Source organism: Andrena cerasifolii, unplaced genomic scaffold (assembly GCF_050908995.1).
Source record: "Andrena cerasifolii isolate SP2316 unplaced genomic scaffold, iyAndCera1_principal scaffold0040, whole genome shotgun sequence".
Taxonomy (NCBI): domain Eukaryota; kingdom Metazoa; phylum Arthropoda; class Insecta; order Hymenoptera; family Andrenidae; genus Andrena; species Andrena cerasifolii.
In genome coordinates this window covers 52,071-66,926 of record NW_027484933.1, presented here as the reverse complement: position 1 = coordinate 66,926, position 14,856 = coordinate 52,071, and the positions used below count along the sequence as shown (strand labels likewise).

General features: G+C 44.2%; 1 protein-coding gene across 1 annotated transcript; it reads right to left on the bottom strand.

Moving 5' to 3' along the window:
• Positions 1-314: 314 nt before the first annotated feature.
• On the bottom strand, positions 315-13,302 carry LOC143378057 (uncharacterized). Its single transcript, XM_076829901.1, has 3 exons — positions 13,046-13,302; positions 11,941-12,964; positions 315-368 (listed from the first exon to the last, which is right to left on the bottom strand). Exons 1-3 carry the CDS (start codon positions 13,300-13,302, stop codon positions 315-317), a joined length of 1,335 nt encoding a protein of 444 aa, XP_076686016.1.
• Positions 13,303-14,856: the final 1,554 nt, after the last annotated feature.

The following is a 14,856-nucleotide window of genomic DNA, read 5'->3' as shown; positions in this document are numbered from 1 at the left end:
GTTATTCGACGATTCGAATAACGAATAAAGATGAAGTATCTTTTATTCGGCACGTTATTTAAATAATTGATTATCTAGATAATGCCCATCTTAGGTGTACACGATGTGGACTTTTCGCTATGCCCACGACTGAAACCGAGCGAGAACGGGCGCGAGCAGACGCGACGCGTTGATGTTTTTCTCGCTCCGTCTTTCGGACGCCGTGACACTCCGTCCTTTACGTTCGCGCCTGTCGCGCACGCAAAGCATCCCATCTCGCTCCCCACTTCGGCCAGAAAGAAGCGAGAAACGAATACTCGGAATTAGGCCTCTGTTCACACTGACTGTTCAACACCGATCCGGATCAGCGATCCGCTAACGAGACAATACTGTAATAATATTATATTCTCTCATTTGGTGTATTTCCTCTTCTTCTTTGACGGTCTTCCTACAATTTTCTTAGGTCGCTCGTACCGAAAGATGACATAGGCAGTGTGGATCTGTAACACATTATGAAGTTCATTAGGAAATACTTGATTGTAGTTTTGTAAACGTACAAAATTTTACTGTAGATGTATAAGCTGTTAAACTTTACCTGAAATATGGTACTTATCATTCCATTTGTCCTGACATTACTGTCCCATACACCATGTTTGCAGTAATTTGGTATAGAATCCGCCTGTAACAAATGATCGCAGACATTTCTGTAAGTTTTATATAAAAGTAAAAATTTGTTTCAATAATTCGTCGAAAATCATATATACCTGCGAGGCCCGTGTGAATCAACCTGGCGCATTTGATCGAGCCCGATTCCGTCTGTCTGCTCCTGTGAACTAGAGCTGTTACTTTTTTACCCGTCGGGTACTCGGCTACCCGAAACAACTTCAAGGAATTGAATGCTTTATTGTCTATGGTATTGTTTGATATTAGCTAAAAATGATCGAACAATACCACATTCAATGGCTTGAAGTTGTTCCGGGTAGCCGGTTACCCGACGGGTCAAAAAGTAACAGCTCTACTGTGAATTTAGAAATGTGTCTGAAAAAATTAAAAGGTGAATTAAATTTATTATTTTCTTCTTCACTTCTTTGGGGAAGTGACAGCGGCGTCGATCGACTCGCGTGATCATATGATCCGCGAGTAAAAGTGCCATCGCTGGCACTTATCACCACTGACGATAGTCAGCGGTTCGACGCCGGATCGATCATATTTATTATTTTCTTCGTCACTTCTTTGGGGAAGTGACGGCGGCGTCGATCGACTCGCGTGATCATATGATCCGCGAGTAAAAGTGCCATCGCTGGCACTTGTCACCACTGACGATAGTCAGCGGTGCGACGCCGGATCGATCATATTTATTATTTTCTTCTTCACTTCTTTGGGGAAGTGACGGCGGCGTCGATCGACTCGCGTGATCATATGATCCGCGAGTAAAAGTGCCATCGCTGGCACTTGTCACCACTGACGGGTTCAGTGGTACCGCGCTTTACAACGCGGTGCGATGCCGGGCCGTTATAATAGTTTGATTATTTCTGGAGGGAGACCTTTTTCGCTTTTTCAAGCTTTTCGGTTTTTCTTTCGCTCTCTCTGCTAGAATAAATTGTGGCTCCCGAATAGTCATGCACCTATTGTGCCGACTATCTATTAATTCGGGTAGCATGCATTCTAAATAAAATTGAACAAGTTTTGGCTCCATTTCTCTTTTCCAAAACGCATCATCTCTCTCTACTTTTATATTGTTAAGTACATACCTCTGGATTCTCTCTGCACTCAGGGGCAATTCGTATGAATCCCATTTTTTAGGAAAAAAATGATGCTCACAAAGCACAAGCTCACTGTCACAGCTGCTGTCACGATTTGAATGCAACTGGTCTCGATACATCTCCTGGCTCTCGCACGTCAAAACCCCCTCCAATGATGAAATCGAGAAATGCATAGCTTTGCAAAATAGGATGCATTTGTTCTTCGCCATCTTTATCACAGGCCACCTGCATTTTCGCTGACCATTCTCCTCCTCCATGTACTTATCTTCTTCTTCACTGACCGTTCTCGGAGCGCACTTATCATGTTCTTCGAATTCTCCTCCCTTCTTCTTTGCACACATCATTCGACTAGACCATACCACTCTGATCACGTATTGAATATCTACCATACCACTCTGAACGTGTATCAAACGTGTATTGGACCACTTTCAACGTCATCTATCGTACCACTTTGAACATCTATCGAACGTCTATCGTACCACATTGAACATCTATCATACCACTTTCAACGCCTAACGTACCAGTCTGAACATCTATCGAACGTCTATCATACCGCGTTGATCATGAATCGTACTACTTGTACATAATTACAACTATCGTCTTAATCTAGCGTACATGCAGAAGGTTGGAGGTTGAGGAGGGTGAAGAAAAAACAGTTATGCATTAAAAATTGATTATATTTTATTTGTGTATTTCCCTCTGGCGTTTAGACCACCAGTTGAATATTTTAAATACATTTTGCATGGCACAGTGCTTTGCGTGTCTGCCACATCGCAGAGTATTAACTACGTTTAGCTTATTTAGGGATTTGATATCCTCGTAGTCAATGTCTAGCGTCTCGATGATCACGTCCGCTCTCGTATTTTCATCGAGGAAATCCATGAGCCAATCGCGTTTCTGCAGCCCTTTAACGTATACGACATGGGGTGTGTCATCTTCCTCGTCGATCGCATCGGCTACAGCTTTCATAATTAGCTGTTTAGCCATACTGTACGGAACGTCTCCATCTTCCCAACGTAGTCCATGATGTTTTGCCACCAACCACCGGATGCTCGATTTGTCGGATTTTGTAAGAAGATATTGTGGCCTCGAACTCCCAAAAATATAGTGCGAGAGAATTGTTCCCTTTCGTAGGATAGCCACTTCCTTCGCGACAAATCTTCTATCGACGATGAACCCTTGCAGGTCAACGAATGTTGGTACGACCATTATCGGTACAATTTAGAGGTCCGTTCGCTTCCAAGACAGACTGGAGAATGCAGTCTTTCTCGTAAAGCATCTCGATTTTCACGATGAAATTTTGTACGAATTTGGTACAGGAGAGGGTGGGCAAGTAGCGCAGTAATTTAATTGATTTTGCGCACCACATTTGTCAGCGGATTGTATTCAACAGTACTGATTGTATCAAACAGTAGGCCTACTGATTGTATCAAACAGTAGGCCGTAGTATTTGCAGGTACGTTTTCTTTACAATCAAATTCTATGCGCACGTCCACGGTGCTATTCTTGATCGACTCATTTTGTCGCGAGCAATCAATCACCACGAGGGGGCCAAATTGCAAAAATTGGGCTACGGTGAATAATGCCTCGTTGCAACTATGTCCGTAATACGATTTACGAAAATGCGTATACATGTTAAATAAGATGGCGTGCCTATTCTTGTCAAAGTCCAAGTTCATGTCATCGTACGGGTAAAATTCCGAGTTGAGAAAAAGTTTTACATTGGTCAATTTGCAGTGGTCAAATCGAGTAACATCTTCAGTCATCACATTCTTTCGAGCAGTCTGTAGAGCAAAGATAATGTATCGCGGCTTCTCCAACTGTGCAGCTGCCTTCACGGCCCACGAATGCTTGGTCGTGCTCTGTAAGAGAGGATACTCGTACAGATCCCACGAGCGAAAACTAATGCTCAGGTTTTGTCCACTTTCCAAAGCATGTAGCAACGACAGCTTATTAACGTCGTTCAGCGTCACGTGAGGCATCCGCCATTGCACTTTAAGTAATTCAATTTCTGGTTCCAACGTCGGCGATCCTATTAGAGAATTGTTATCGTTGCGCGATCGTATTAAAATCAATTCGTGACGCGCATTAATAACCATGCGTTTGTAGTCCTCGCAAAATCCCAACAAATATTTGAGCGGGATGCAAAAATTGAAATGATTTCTCACTATTAGCTCATCGTGCCGTTTCAAGCCCCATCCCGCATTCTCCATATTTTTGTCTTCATCAGATGTCATCGATACATAGTTTTTAAGCGTGCTAGTTATTCCAACGTTTCTGTTGCGATCAATCTCCACACCATTCAGTTCATATCGAATCTCATCAAATATGAATGCCATGCAATTATTTCCCAACATCACCGTTGATACATCATTCGGCTTATTTATCGTCAATTTCCCCTCCAGGTAGAGGAAACTTTCACACGGTAATGTGTATAAATCCTGTTGCTGTATAGGTATTCTTATCTCATCGCTGTATCCAAACGTCGTGTTGACGTAAGGGTTGTATGTGTGAGTCTCAAGTTTGACGATGCGATCATCAAACGTCGGCTTCGCGCCAATGCTTAGAATGTCGGTCATTTTTCAACTTAATTGCGTACAATGAATCCCAGCGATTTCAAAAATGCAATGTTCGCAGCACTGAGCCTCTTCTTTTTAGCGTAATCAGAGCTGTTGCAGTTGCAGTTGTTGTTGTTGTTGTTGTTGTTGTTGTTGCTGCAAACAATTTCGTTTGGAAGAAACGTGTATCTGGAGTCGTTCAACACAAGCATCTCATACGACTGCACCACATGTATTATCATCGACGTCGTCGTACGTGCAGTCTGATGGTAATCTCTTCACCTCGAAAATCAAGCAACCGCCCGTCTTGATCCACAACACGTATCGTTAGATCCGAAATGACCTGTGCGGTGATTGGAAGGTAAATGATCTGCGCGGGCGTTTCCGATATCTTATATCCCGGCGGTACTCTGGGAGAAAATTCATGTATGGTATGTACGCGCTTCCCATTGCTGTACGCGCCAGCGGTCACGCTACATTCTACGCGAATAATGTTCACATTCATGATATTAATCGGATCGTCCGATTCGTGCCACTGTTCCGGTTCTAATACGCGATTCGTCGAGAATCCCAGTAACGATCCAATGTTATTGGGCTTCGTAAAGTCCTCAATGAACGAGCAGTACAGCTCACTTTTCATGGTGTTGTTGTTGGGACGCAACACTATAGGATACTCATCGCTGTCGCTACCATCGTTGGCATTGGTGCCATCGAGTTTTTGAGGATATCGCTCGAGTAATCGCTGTTTCAAATACTTGGCAATGGCGTCTAATTCGTATGAACCGTGGGGAATCGTAATGTATTCATGGCTGGTGTCGACGCTGCTGTTGGTCTCATAGTTTGTGGTGAAGTAGAATTTATCGTTGCTGGAGTCGATGTTGGGTATTGCATGGTAAGTTTCAAGGGTTGTTAGACCAAGCTCGTAATCATCGTCGCTCAAATCTATGGGTGGAAAGTAGCTCACCGCGAGGGTGCTACTCTTGCCGGTTAGAGTGAATGTTAACGACATATTCCAAGCTGTACGACTGGACTCGTACTGAATCAAAGTGGTGAGAAGTCAATCCTTAAATTTGCGGCCAATCGTTTGTAGAAAGCGTAGACATAGTTGACCACAATTGCTCTGATTGTACTCCTGATAAGGCGCGTGATTGTATTCGATTTTCACGACATCTTTATCCAGATATTGTACCAATTCCTTAGGCGGTCGAAGATTGCCAAAGCTGTCGAAGTATACAGCTCGACGCCCCCTCTTCGCATACGCCACCCAATGAGTCCCCGGTCCCTCGACATTATCCAAATTCACGATACCGCTCTCGTTTCGGCGTACTCCTCCAACAGGTAGTGCATTGCGCATAAAAACACCTCTAAAAAATGGAATACGCATACGTTTTGCCAACTCCCCCAATTGCGCATCTGTAGTTACGCCCTCGGGCATTTTTATTGCCTTTCGGCGTTTTTTTTTTTTTGTTTCGATATTCCCTGTCCGCGCTTGTATGGTGCGAGATAAAGTCCGCGACCTTCCATGGTGCGATTATGACGCTGCATTTCCTGCAGCTGATGTTGCGCCGCCTTATTATCGTTTACCGCCTTGGCGATCCCCGCTGCTCCACCGGCTAATGATCCGAGAACACCTAGCAGCGGGAGAAGTGGTAATATGCCACCTCGTTTTGCCACCGGAAGTATCCGCTTTTGCGATGCTCTCCTTACAGTCCTTTTGCGGGGTTTTGTTTTCATCCCCATTCCGATTTTCGTCTTAGCTTTCATAGCTGCCCAAACAGCTGTAGCAGCACCTCTTTCACCCAGAGTCGAGTCTCGCGCAACGATGCGTTTTCGCGCTTTGTCAGCGAGAACCTTATCTGCCGTGTGCCTTTCACCGAGGTCGTTGCTACGCGAATATGCAATATCGTGTTCGCGACACGCTGCGTCCAACGGATTGATGCCTCGATCGTCTCTAGCCAATCGTTTTGCCAGATGAGTTCCTGGACCACAAAACTGATATCCCGGAATATGTAATTCGATAGGTAACGCGTTTATCGCCCGATTTAACAGACCACAACCTTTCTTTACTCTCTTCGACGACATTCGCTGCAGTTTTTAATCAATGGTGCTGGACCGTCGATATGCGTTCGCTGCCAAGGGCGATTATAATGTTCCAAGCACCGACGATACTGCTGAACCTCAGAATCGACTTTTATATGCTCAGGGAGTCTGTCCCACAACTGATCGATGTGTCTGCCAAACTCTCGCAGTAGAATAATCTTTGATATATATTTCAACTGCTCAGCGGTTTGGTCTCGAATATCACAATTATCCGACAGGATCAGAAGCATTTTGAATAATGAGCTGTTTTGCTTCGGCGCGAGCCTATAAATAGAGCGCACCGCAGCTTCGACGTATCAAAATCATTTTTCGCAGTTCACGGAGAGGATGCGATTCGTGCGACAACCTGTGGCGATACGCGTGACTAATTTTGATGATAAATCGCAAATGATGTCTCCGAAAACGAGACGCAAACACGGTAGCATGCTACCAAACACTATACGCTGCCTCATTTGTGGCCCATCAAATTGTGGAAAGACCAACGTGCTGGTCAGCTTGTTGGAAAGTCCTCACGGCGTGTGCTTCGAGAACCTGTACGTGTATTCCAAGTCGTTGCAACAGCCAAAATATAAGTATTTGGAGAATTTATTGACTGCGATAGATGAAATTGGCTACTTTACATTTTCAAATAACAGTGACGTCATCCCACCGAGCGAATCGCTTCCGAATTCCATTTTTATCTTTGATGACGTGGCATGCGACAAGCAAGATACGATAAGGGAATACTTTGCAATGGGACGCCACTCGAACGTCGACTGCTTCTATCTCTGTCAGACGTATGCAAAGATTCCCAAACATCTTATACGCGACAATGCGAATCTGTTGATACTGTTTAAGCAGGATGGTACCAACTTGAAACATGTGTACAACGATCATGTAAATACTGATATGTCTTACGAGGATTTCTGCGCTTTGTGTCGTAATTGTTGGCAGCGGGAGTATGGTTTCATGGTGATAGATAAAGATAGGGCGATGTCCAATGGGCGTTATAGAAAGGGATTTAACGAGTTTGCGGTACCGTGAGATGCTCAATCGTCGTCAACACATCGGTGGGAAAGCAACGTCTGCGATACAATGATGATTAGTAGTTAGGAGATTAAGGATCGCGAGAGAATAGCGATGGAAATTGCAAAAACCAGCGAATCCATTCGTAGGAAACATCAGTCTTTGAAGACTGACAAGATGGATGAAGATATCGCGCTGGAAAAATACTTTAAACCTATTACCGAGCCCTTAAAACATATTGTGGAAAATACTGCTGAGACAGAAGCTGACATATCACCTGCGACGAGTTTGAGCATTGAAACATTAACGCCTAAAACAAAAATCCGGCCGAAATGGAACGCATCGCGTAAAAGAAATAGTAAACAGTCATACATGTCATTGGAAAATTCGCTCGTAACCTCCACATCAGTTCAATCGAAGCGGAAACGGTTGAATGTCGCATCAAACGATTCCACGGTTCCTCCTGCGTCAATAAATACATTTCCCGATGTACAGTCGCTCACAACCAATGATGACGAAGACGTGTATGAAACTTCTGCCGATGAGTCGCTTGCAGCATCTATTAGAGAGCAACTCCAAACATCCGAGGGGCAAGAAACGTTTCGCAACCATTTCGGTCCGCTGGGACAAAAATACATGAGCGCAATCCTAAGTGGAGATAGGGATACGACCATAGATTATGTGTACGGTTTACACTTTGGTGGTAGTGGAATGATGCTGGGGGATAAGGTTTTCGATATGGACAAGGATGATAATATAATCATAGACGGTGTAAGATATGTAGGAACGCCTGGTCTGTACGAACTGATTTTCAAGAGAATTCCCGATGATGCTATATACACAGATGCTGATAAACAAAAATACAAAAGTATACTGCTGATAACGAATGCTCACAGACGTGGTCATAACGCACAAAACCCCATATTGGGTAACAAGGGATACAAGTACAAACATGTAATTGCGCCACTACTACCCCGTGTATTGACCAGTAAAGCGGGGAAAGGTCTAAGGACATCGCGAGTCATGGTGGTAAACGATAACAAGATCGATTATGTGCACTGGGATGATCCCAACGAGCTGGTGGATCGATTGCGTTTGCTGGAAGCGTCGCGTCAGGCGGGTAACAACTCGCACGACAACGAAATTCTATCGATTATCGAGGAACTCCGCGAGGCAGGCCTCGTTATAAATTAAACCGCACGCCGATGATGTGCACTGTATGCGTCGAGATGCCGATCAACAAATTTGGGGTATCGCTCGAGAAGAGTGGAGCAGCTACAATGGACTATTACAAATGGAGCGGCATGCTTCGAAATTATATGCGTGATAACGCTCTTTGCGTGACCGGTGCCGACTTTGATGCAAAATCGCGCAAGATACGACGCGTAGCTCAGCCGGTGGCCGACACAGATGCCGTCAATAAACTATACGTGAAAAAGAGCATTAAACTTTTGAGAGAGCAACAGGAAGAATTAGAGATGAAGCTGGTCGCGTTTCAGAGAGATATGCTGGCGTTGCAAAACAGCGTTCAAAAGATATCGCAAGCATTGAATCCTATCCCGCAGCAACAATGCGAAGGAGAATCATGCGAGACGGTTGAAATTGTCCAGAATTTCCTTGGGGCGGTGGAGAGCACATAATGCACGTACACGATAATTATCGCATCATTCGTGGCAAAGATACATCTGCGATCAAACATGCAGCCATTATCGAAATCCATGAGTGAAGAAAACTATGGCCACAAGAAGCTACAACTTGTGGAGGAATTGCACGCTCCAGCTCGAAGACATTTTCCTCGGAGGCGCGTCATAGTGCGTGGATACGACGATCTGTGGCAAGCTGACATTGTAGAAATGCGTCCATACTCGCGATTCAACCAGGGTCACCACTACATACTCACCGTCATCGATGTGTTGAGCAAGTATGCATGGGCGTTGCCGCTCAAGACTAAAAGTGGCGCTGAGGTGACTAAAGCGTTTGCAAAAATATTTAGAGATCGATATCCGAAAAATTTGCAAACCGATCAAGGAAAAGAATTTTACAACACCGATGTACAGAAACTCTTGAAGAAGCATGACATTAATCATTATTCAACGTATTCGGTGATGAAGGCCTCCGTCGTAGAACGTTTCAATCGAACTTTGAAGAACAATACGTGGAAACTGTTTACGCTCAATGGAACCTATAGATGGATCGATTCGCTACTGCGTCTACTTGCAGAGTATAACGCGCGAAAACATAGAACCATCGGAATGCGTCCTTGCGATGTTACCCCTGCGATCGCCGACAAGCTGCTAGCCACAGTATACAGCAACCTAAAGATCGCTGCTCCAGCGAGATTCGAGTTGGGCGAGTTTGTGCGCGTGAGCAAATTTAAAAACATCTTCGATAAAGGCTATACGCCGAATTGGACAACGGAGGTGTTCGAGATAGCCAAAGTACAGACAACTAATCCCGCGACGTATCTGCTCGTCGATTCCTGTGGAAAACCCGTTGCCGGAGGATTCTATGAACACGAGCTGCAACGCGTCACCGATCCTGATGTGTATCTAGTGGAAAAAGTGCTGCGTAGAAAGCGGGATAAGGTATACGTCAAGTGGTTGGGGTTTGATAAATAACACAATTCTTGGATAAATAAACATAATGTATTGTAAAATAATAATAATAATAATAATACATGGTTCAATAAATACAATGTTATACATATGTGAACAATTTATTTAACATTTTGCTGCCAGCGCCGTCGAAAATATCATTCAAAGGCAAATGCCAGCAGTTCGCAATCAACAAGAGATTTATTATCGAAATATTCACTATCACGTATAGCTTTAACAGCGCAGCACGAGTCTAAAGTTTCCTCGACGACATCGCACCGCTATAACACGCTCGCAAATTTGAAAACTTCGTCTCAACATGATGTGTAGTTTCATCAAGTTCAAATTTCTTTTTTATAATATTTTTATAATGGAATTTTACAACGGAATTTTATAATGTCCCCAGGGCAGAGTGTCGGTCGAATCGGGTACGATATACCGCTTGTCGTCGTATGGATTTAGAGCGATTTTGGATTCTGAAATGGTGTACACTTTATGCAATTTAGACCGTATGCATGATTGTCTGCGAACCATTTCGATCTCCTTTTGCAAACACTGCGCGTAGTCGTCGAAAGTTATCGTTCTGGCTATGACGTTGGTCTTGACGCCTTTCGCTTTTTTCGTATCTTTTTTACCGTCTACGCGAAGTGCATACATTTTCGCTCTAAGACCTACGAATTCGGTCATTATCATCCCATTATTTTCGTCCTGCATCAGCCCCGGAACCTTCTTATTTAAACGCGGAATATTATATGTATTGTCAGTAGGATAATCGCTTGTGTCGAATCTATCGATATTGCGTTTCACGGACTCGTAGATATCATCGCATCGAATGTGATAGATGAGGCTATCAGTGTCTGTGTATAGAATTTTACATTTTTGGCCATATAGTGGAGACATGTACTCGTGATGAAATTCGTACAAACAAATTTTTGATATGTCTAGAATGCACATACCCACATATATCGATTTGTTGAATTTCACCTCGAGTTTTCGCAATTCAACAGCTATTAAATTTTCCGAAAAAACACTTCTGCTGTGGAAATTCGGTTTCGCGATCATTGCCTCCGCGCCATATCGCCCTTCCCAATGTGTTAAAAGTTTTACGTCCACCTGATTTCGCACATTTTCCATAGTTTTACCGAATACTGCGTTGTTCATCAATTTGTACAAATTTTTTTCAAAGTCGTTTGTCGCGCATGTTCTAAACCGTGTATTGAGTTCGATGTAATCGCGGAGCCAGGGAGATTGAGCGAATTGAAGCGCGCGGTGTATCTTTGTAATACGAAGACCGTGACTCGTGCACTGCTGCAGGTTGCGATAATGGATAACGTAACGCTGCTTATCGTATACCGTCGCGAGTAACTTGTCCTGTCTGCTGCCAGATGGTTTGGCACGCGTCGGGCAGAACGGTAGATCGGCGTGAGCGTCATGCAGACGTTGCGGATATTCCAAATCTACCTCGAGAATGTATCCCGTAGGCGAATCGACAGCGATCGAAGACACGTCAAAATTTGCGACATCTTCGACCCATTGGAATTTGGCGTATGGTAGGGGCTGGCACATTGCCCATCCGTACAAATTGTTCACGTCAAAGTACATCAAGTACGATGACTGTTCCGATGGGTTGTAAGATGACATGTACTTGTTATTGGCGTGTGCGTATCTTCCGGAACATTGGCTTAAACCGCCACGTATACCGCGTTCGATAAACATGACCATATCAACGTCTGTGAGCAATTCGAATGTAATTTTGGTATGTTTTAGCATGGCATCCCACGTAAAGCCAGGTAAAGTATAATAATGCGCTGAATCTAATCCGTAACTCTTGATACAATTTTCGCGAAAATTTTCAAAAATATCTGCCAATAACAAGACATCTGTTTTCAAATACAAGTCGCTGTATTCGCCCAAAGTTCTAATCCCGAAACGCTGCCAGACAATCTCGGCGTGCGCGTAATCGCTCTTGGATACAGTCTCACCCGTTAACGAACTGTAAAATGACTCGCGCGGTGGTAAGCATGGATCCTGCAGCTTGTTCGCGCAATCAAGGTATTCGTATGGAAATACACCCTTTCGCGTCAATAAATTGAAATCTTCGATGGATAATGTTTCAAATTCGGATCGTAAAATTTTTAATTTATCCGCGCTAAGAAAAGATGCTAATTTGTCGAGACTGGTATTGAGAAATTTGTACGAATCGATGAATCGCAATTTAATACATTTTCGCGACTCTGAGTCAGCTGTATCTTCAACATTTTTTGTGAATGAAATGTACTTTTCTTTCGTTATGGGCAATACGTCAACGCTGCCTTCGAAAGCGGTAGCTATTTCCTCGATAATGAAATGCGAATCGTAGCCGGATAAATTATGGAAAACTATGGGGATGTAAAACGCATTTTTATAATTTAAATTGCACTCCGAATGTGCTGGGCCTCTAAAGCGTCCGGATAGATGGCAATGATCGCGAACTCGTACATCTTCAGCCTTGAATGGTTCTTCGCAAATATGACAGTGTGTTGCATCGCGAAATGTCGTCCATTGTTCGGGAGTTAAATCAAGCATGGGAACATTGCTGGTCAGAATGGGTTTGGCGAAGTTTGCAAAATTTTCAAGTTCGTTGACGAACCATGAAACACAATCCGCGTCGCGGCGACATCGATACGTCGACAGTGATGTATCGTACGAGCAATGCATATAATATGCAATGCTGTGCACTTTATGGTGTTGATACGCGCGCAATTTACTATCCATTTCACCCATTCGGTGATTGTCCTCTGTTTTTTCAATGATGCACTCAAGATCGGCGTACACCATGAAGGGGAGCCGCTCCTTCATACAGTGGTTGCTGAATTTGAGCAGATTGTTTCCTACGCTGGGCAACAGGATGGCGCAATCATTCATTTGCCCGCAGTCCAGCGAATGGGCCTCCAACTTCTCGGCAGATCCAAAGTAGTGCATGCATCTGCAAAAAAAATCAAATTTTTTTTTTATTTAATTTTTTTTCTACGATATTTTTCAACGCTTCATAAGTTTATGTACATACCGATCGCAGATGAATTTTTTTTCTCTATGCCTGCTCAACTGCATGCTCACCAGTCGGGATAAGTCCTTGATCAGCACAAAGTGCCCTACATCACCGTGCTCATGATTCGGCGTGTAGAGCAGATTGACGTGTCGATCCCTCTTTTGGCTGGTGAGACGCAGCGGAAAGACCGTCGATCCTTTCTCCATCCCGAAGGTGTACACGTTGACGGAGATGCCGTTCTGCCGCTCAAACTTCCCAAGCTGCTCTAGGGACATTGGAAACTCAATGTCTTGGAGATTTAGCACCAATGTATAATGTGGATATGAACTTGGCCGATGAGGGTTTCTGTCGGCGGGATGGAGAGCTGCGACCACTGCCCGCGCGAAGCAGGCGTTATCCTCGGATCGCACGCTAATTGTCGCTTTCTTCATGAATATTTCCCGTGGCAACTTGAAGTGGCACCCTGCGCGCAGCGGATTGTACTTATTAATGTTGACGGTTAGGTTGAGAATCCTCATCAATGCCCATCCGCTATCGCGTTCCTGAAACTCTTCCAACGATGCCAGGGTGGGTTCGATGACGCATCGTTGGTACCACTCCTGTAGATCACATGTACCGAAGAGTTCGCAGTTCCGGGTATTGATGCTTTTACAAGCATGTTTGTCCCCCGCCACAAATTCGCCGTTGAACACAGTGTTCACTTTGAGGTTCTGATGTTTCCTCAAGGCGCCTCGTACATACTCCAGCACAATGGTCCCCGCATCCTCGAGGAAGTTGCGCGGCTCGATATAGTTCGAATTTAACACTGCACCAGTTAATACGCGGGTATCGAACGCAGTGCCTATTTCGCGCCACAAAAGTCCTGTGCTCGAATGTCCAGCACCTTCATGCATGAAACGTCCGCGCAACGAATATTTTAGTCCTTCGAGATGAGCGATTCGAGCAACCAGCGATTGTTGAACACCGATCGATAATCGCGGGCGTTTCACTCGGCTGTGTTCTTCCAACGATTCGATGCACTCGTTGCACCGTTCTTCCCACGCGAGGTATTCTTCCTGTGAAATCAATCGCGCAGATTGATCCAACAATTGGCGTTCTACTTGCGCGAATTCTCCCATGGTTGTAAATGAAATATGTCTTTTCCTCGCAACACATTGCAACGATTTGAGGCTTTGTGCAGTTTAGAGTGCGCTTTTTAAGACTGATACCATGGTTTGGTATCTCTGCCTAACTCTTTTGGCGTACCCCCTCACTCGAATGCACCGCATGCAAAAACGGCGATCCGTCCCAGCATGGTTCTGTGCAGTTTCTACCGATACAGCATAATTCTTTCTATGATTCGCGCGTATGACGAATTAGCGCGCAAAATCCTCCGACACAGTTTCTGCTGACGCCGCATAATTCTAAGATTCGGCGCTTTCACAGATATTATATTACATTCAACACGTGTCGAGACTTTTATCCTTGAAGGTGGGGCTCAAATTACATACAACCGCGCGATATGCTGCGATGTTAAGATTGGAAAACATTATGGAAAAATTGGTAGCTTTAAAATAAAATGCTGTGGTGGGGGAGGCAATTGCACCTCTATTTAAGCCGAGCTCTTGGACGCTATTCCATCAATCGCTCAGTAGCCTAAGTGACTTTGACGGAACAGACGGTACTCCGTAAAAAATATAGTGCACATCAAAATGTACAAACACAGCTTAAACGATTCATCCTGCGCAGCCGGCAACGATGGTGGGTTTCCAAATAAATGTGAACAACAGCAGCAACAACTACATCATCAACAATACAATATGAAGTATGTTTTTAATTCTTAAAAAATT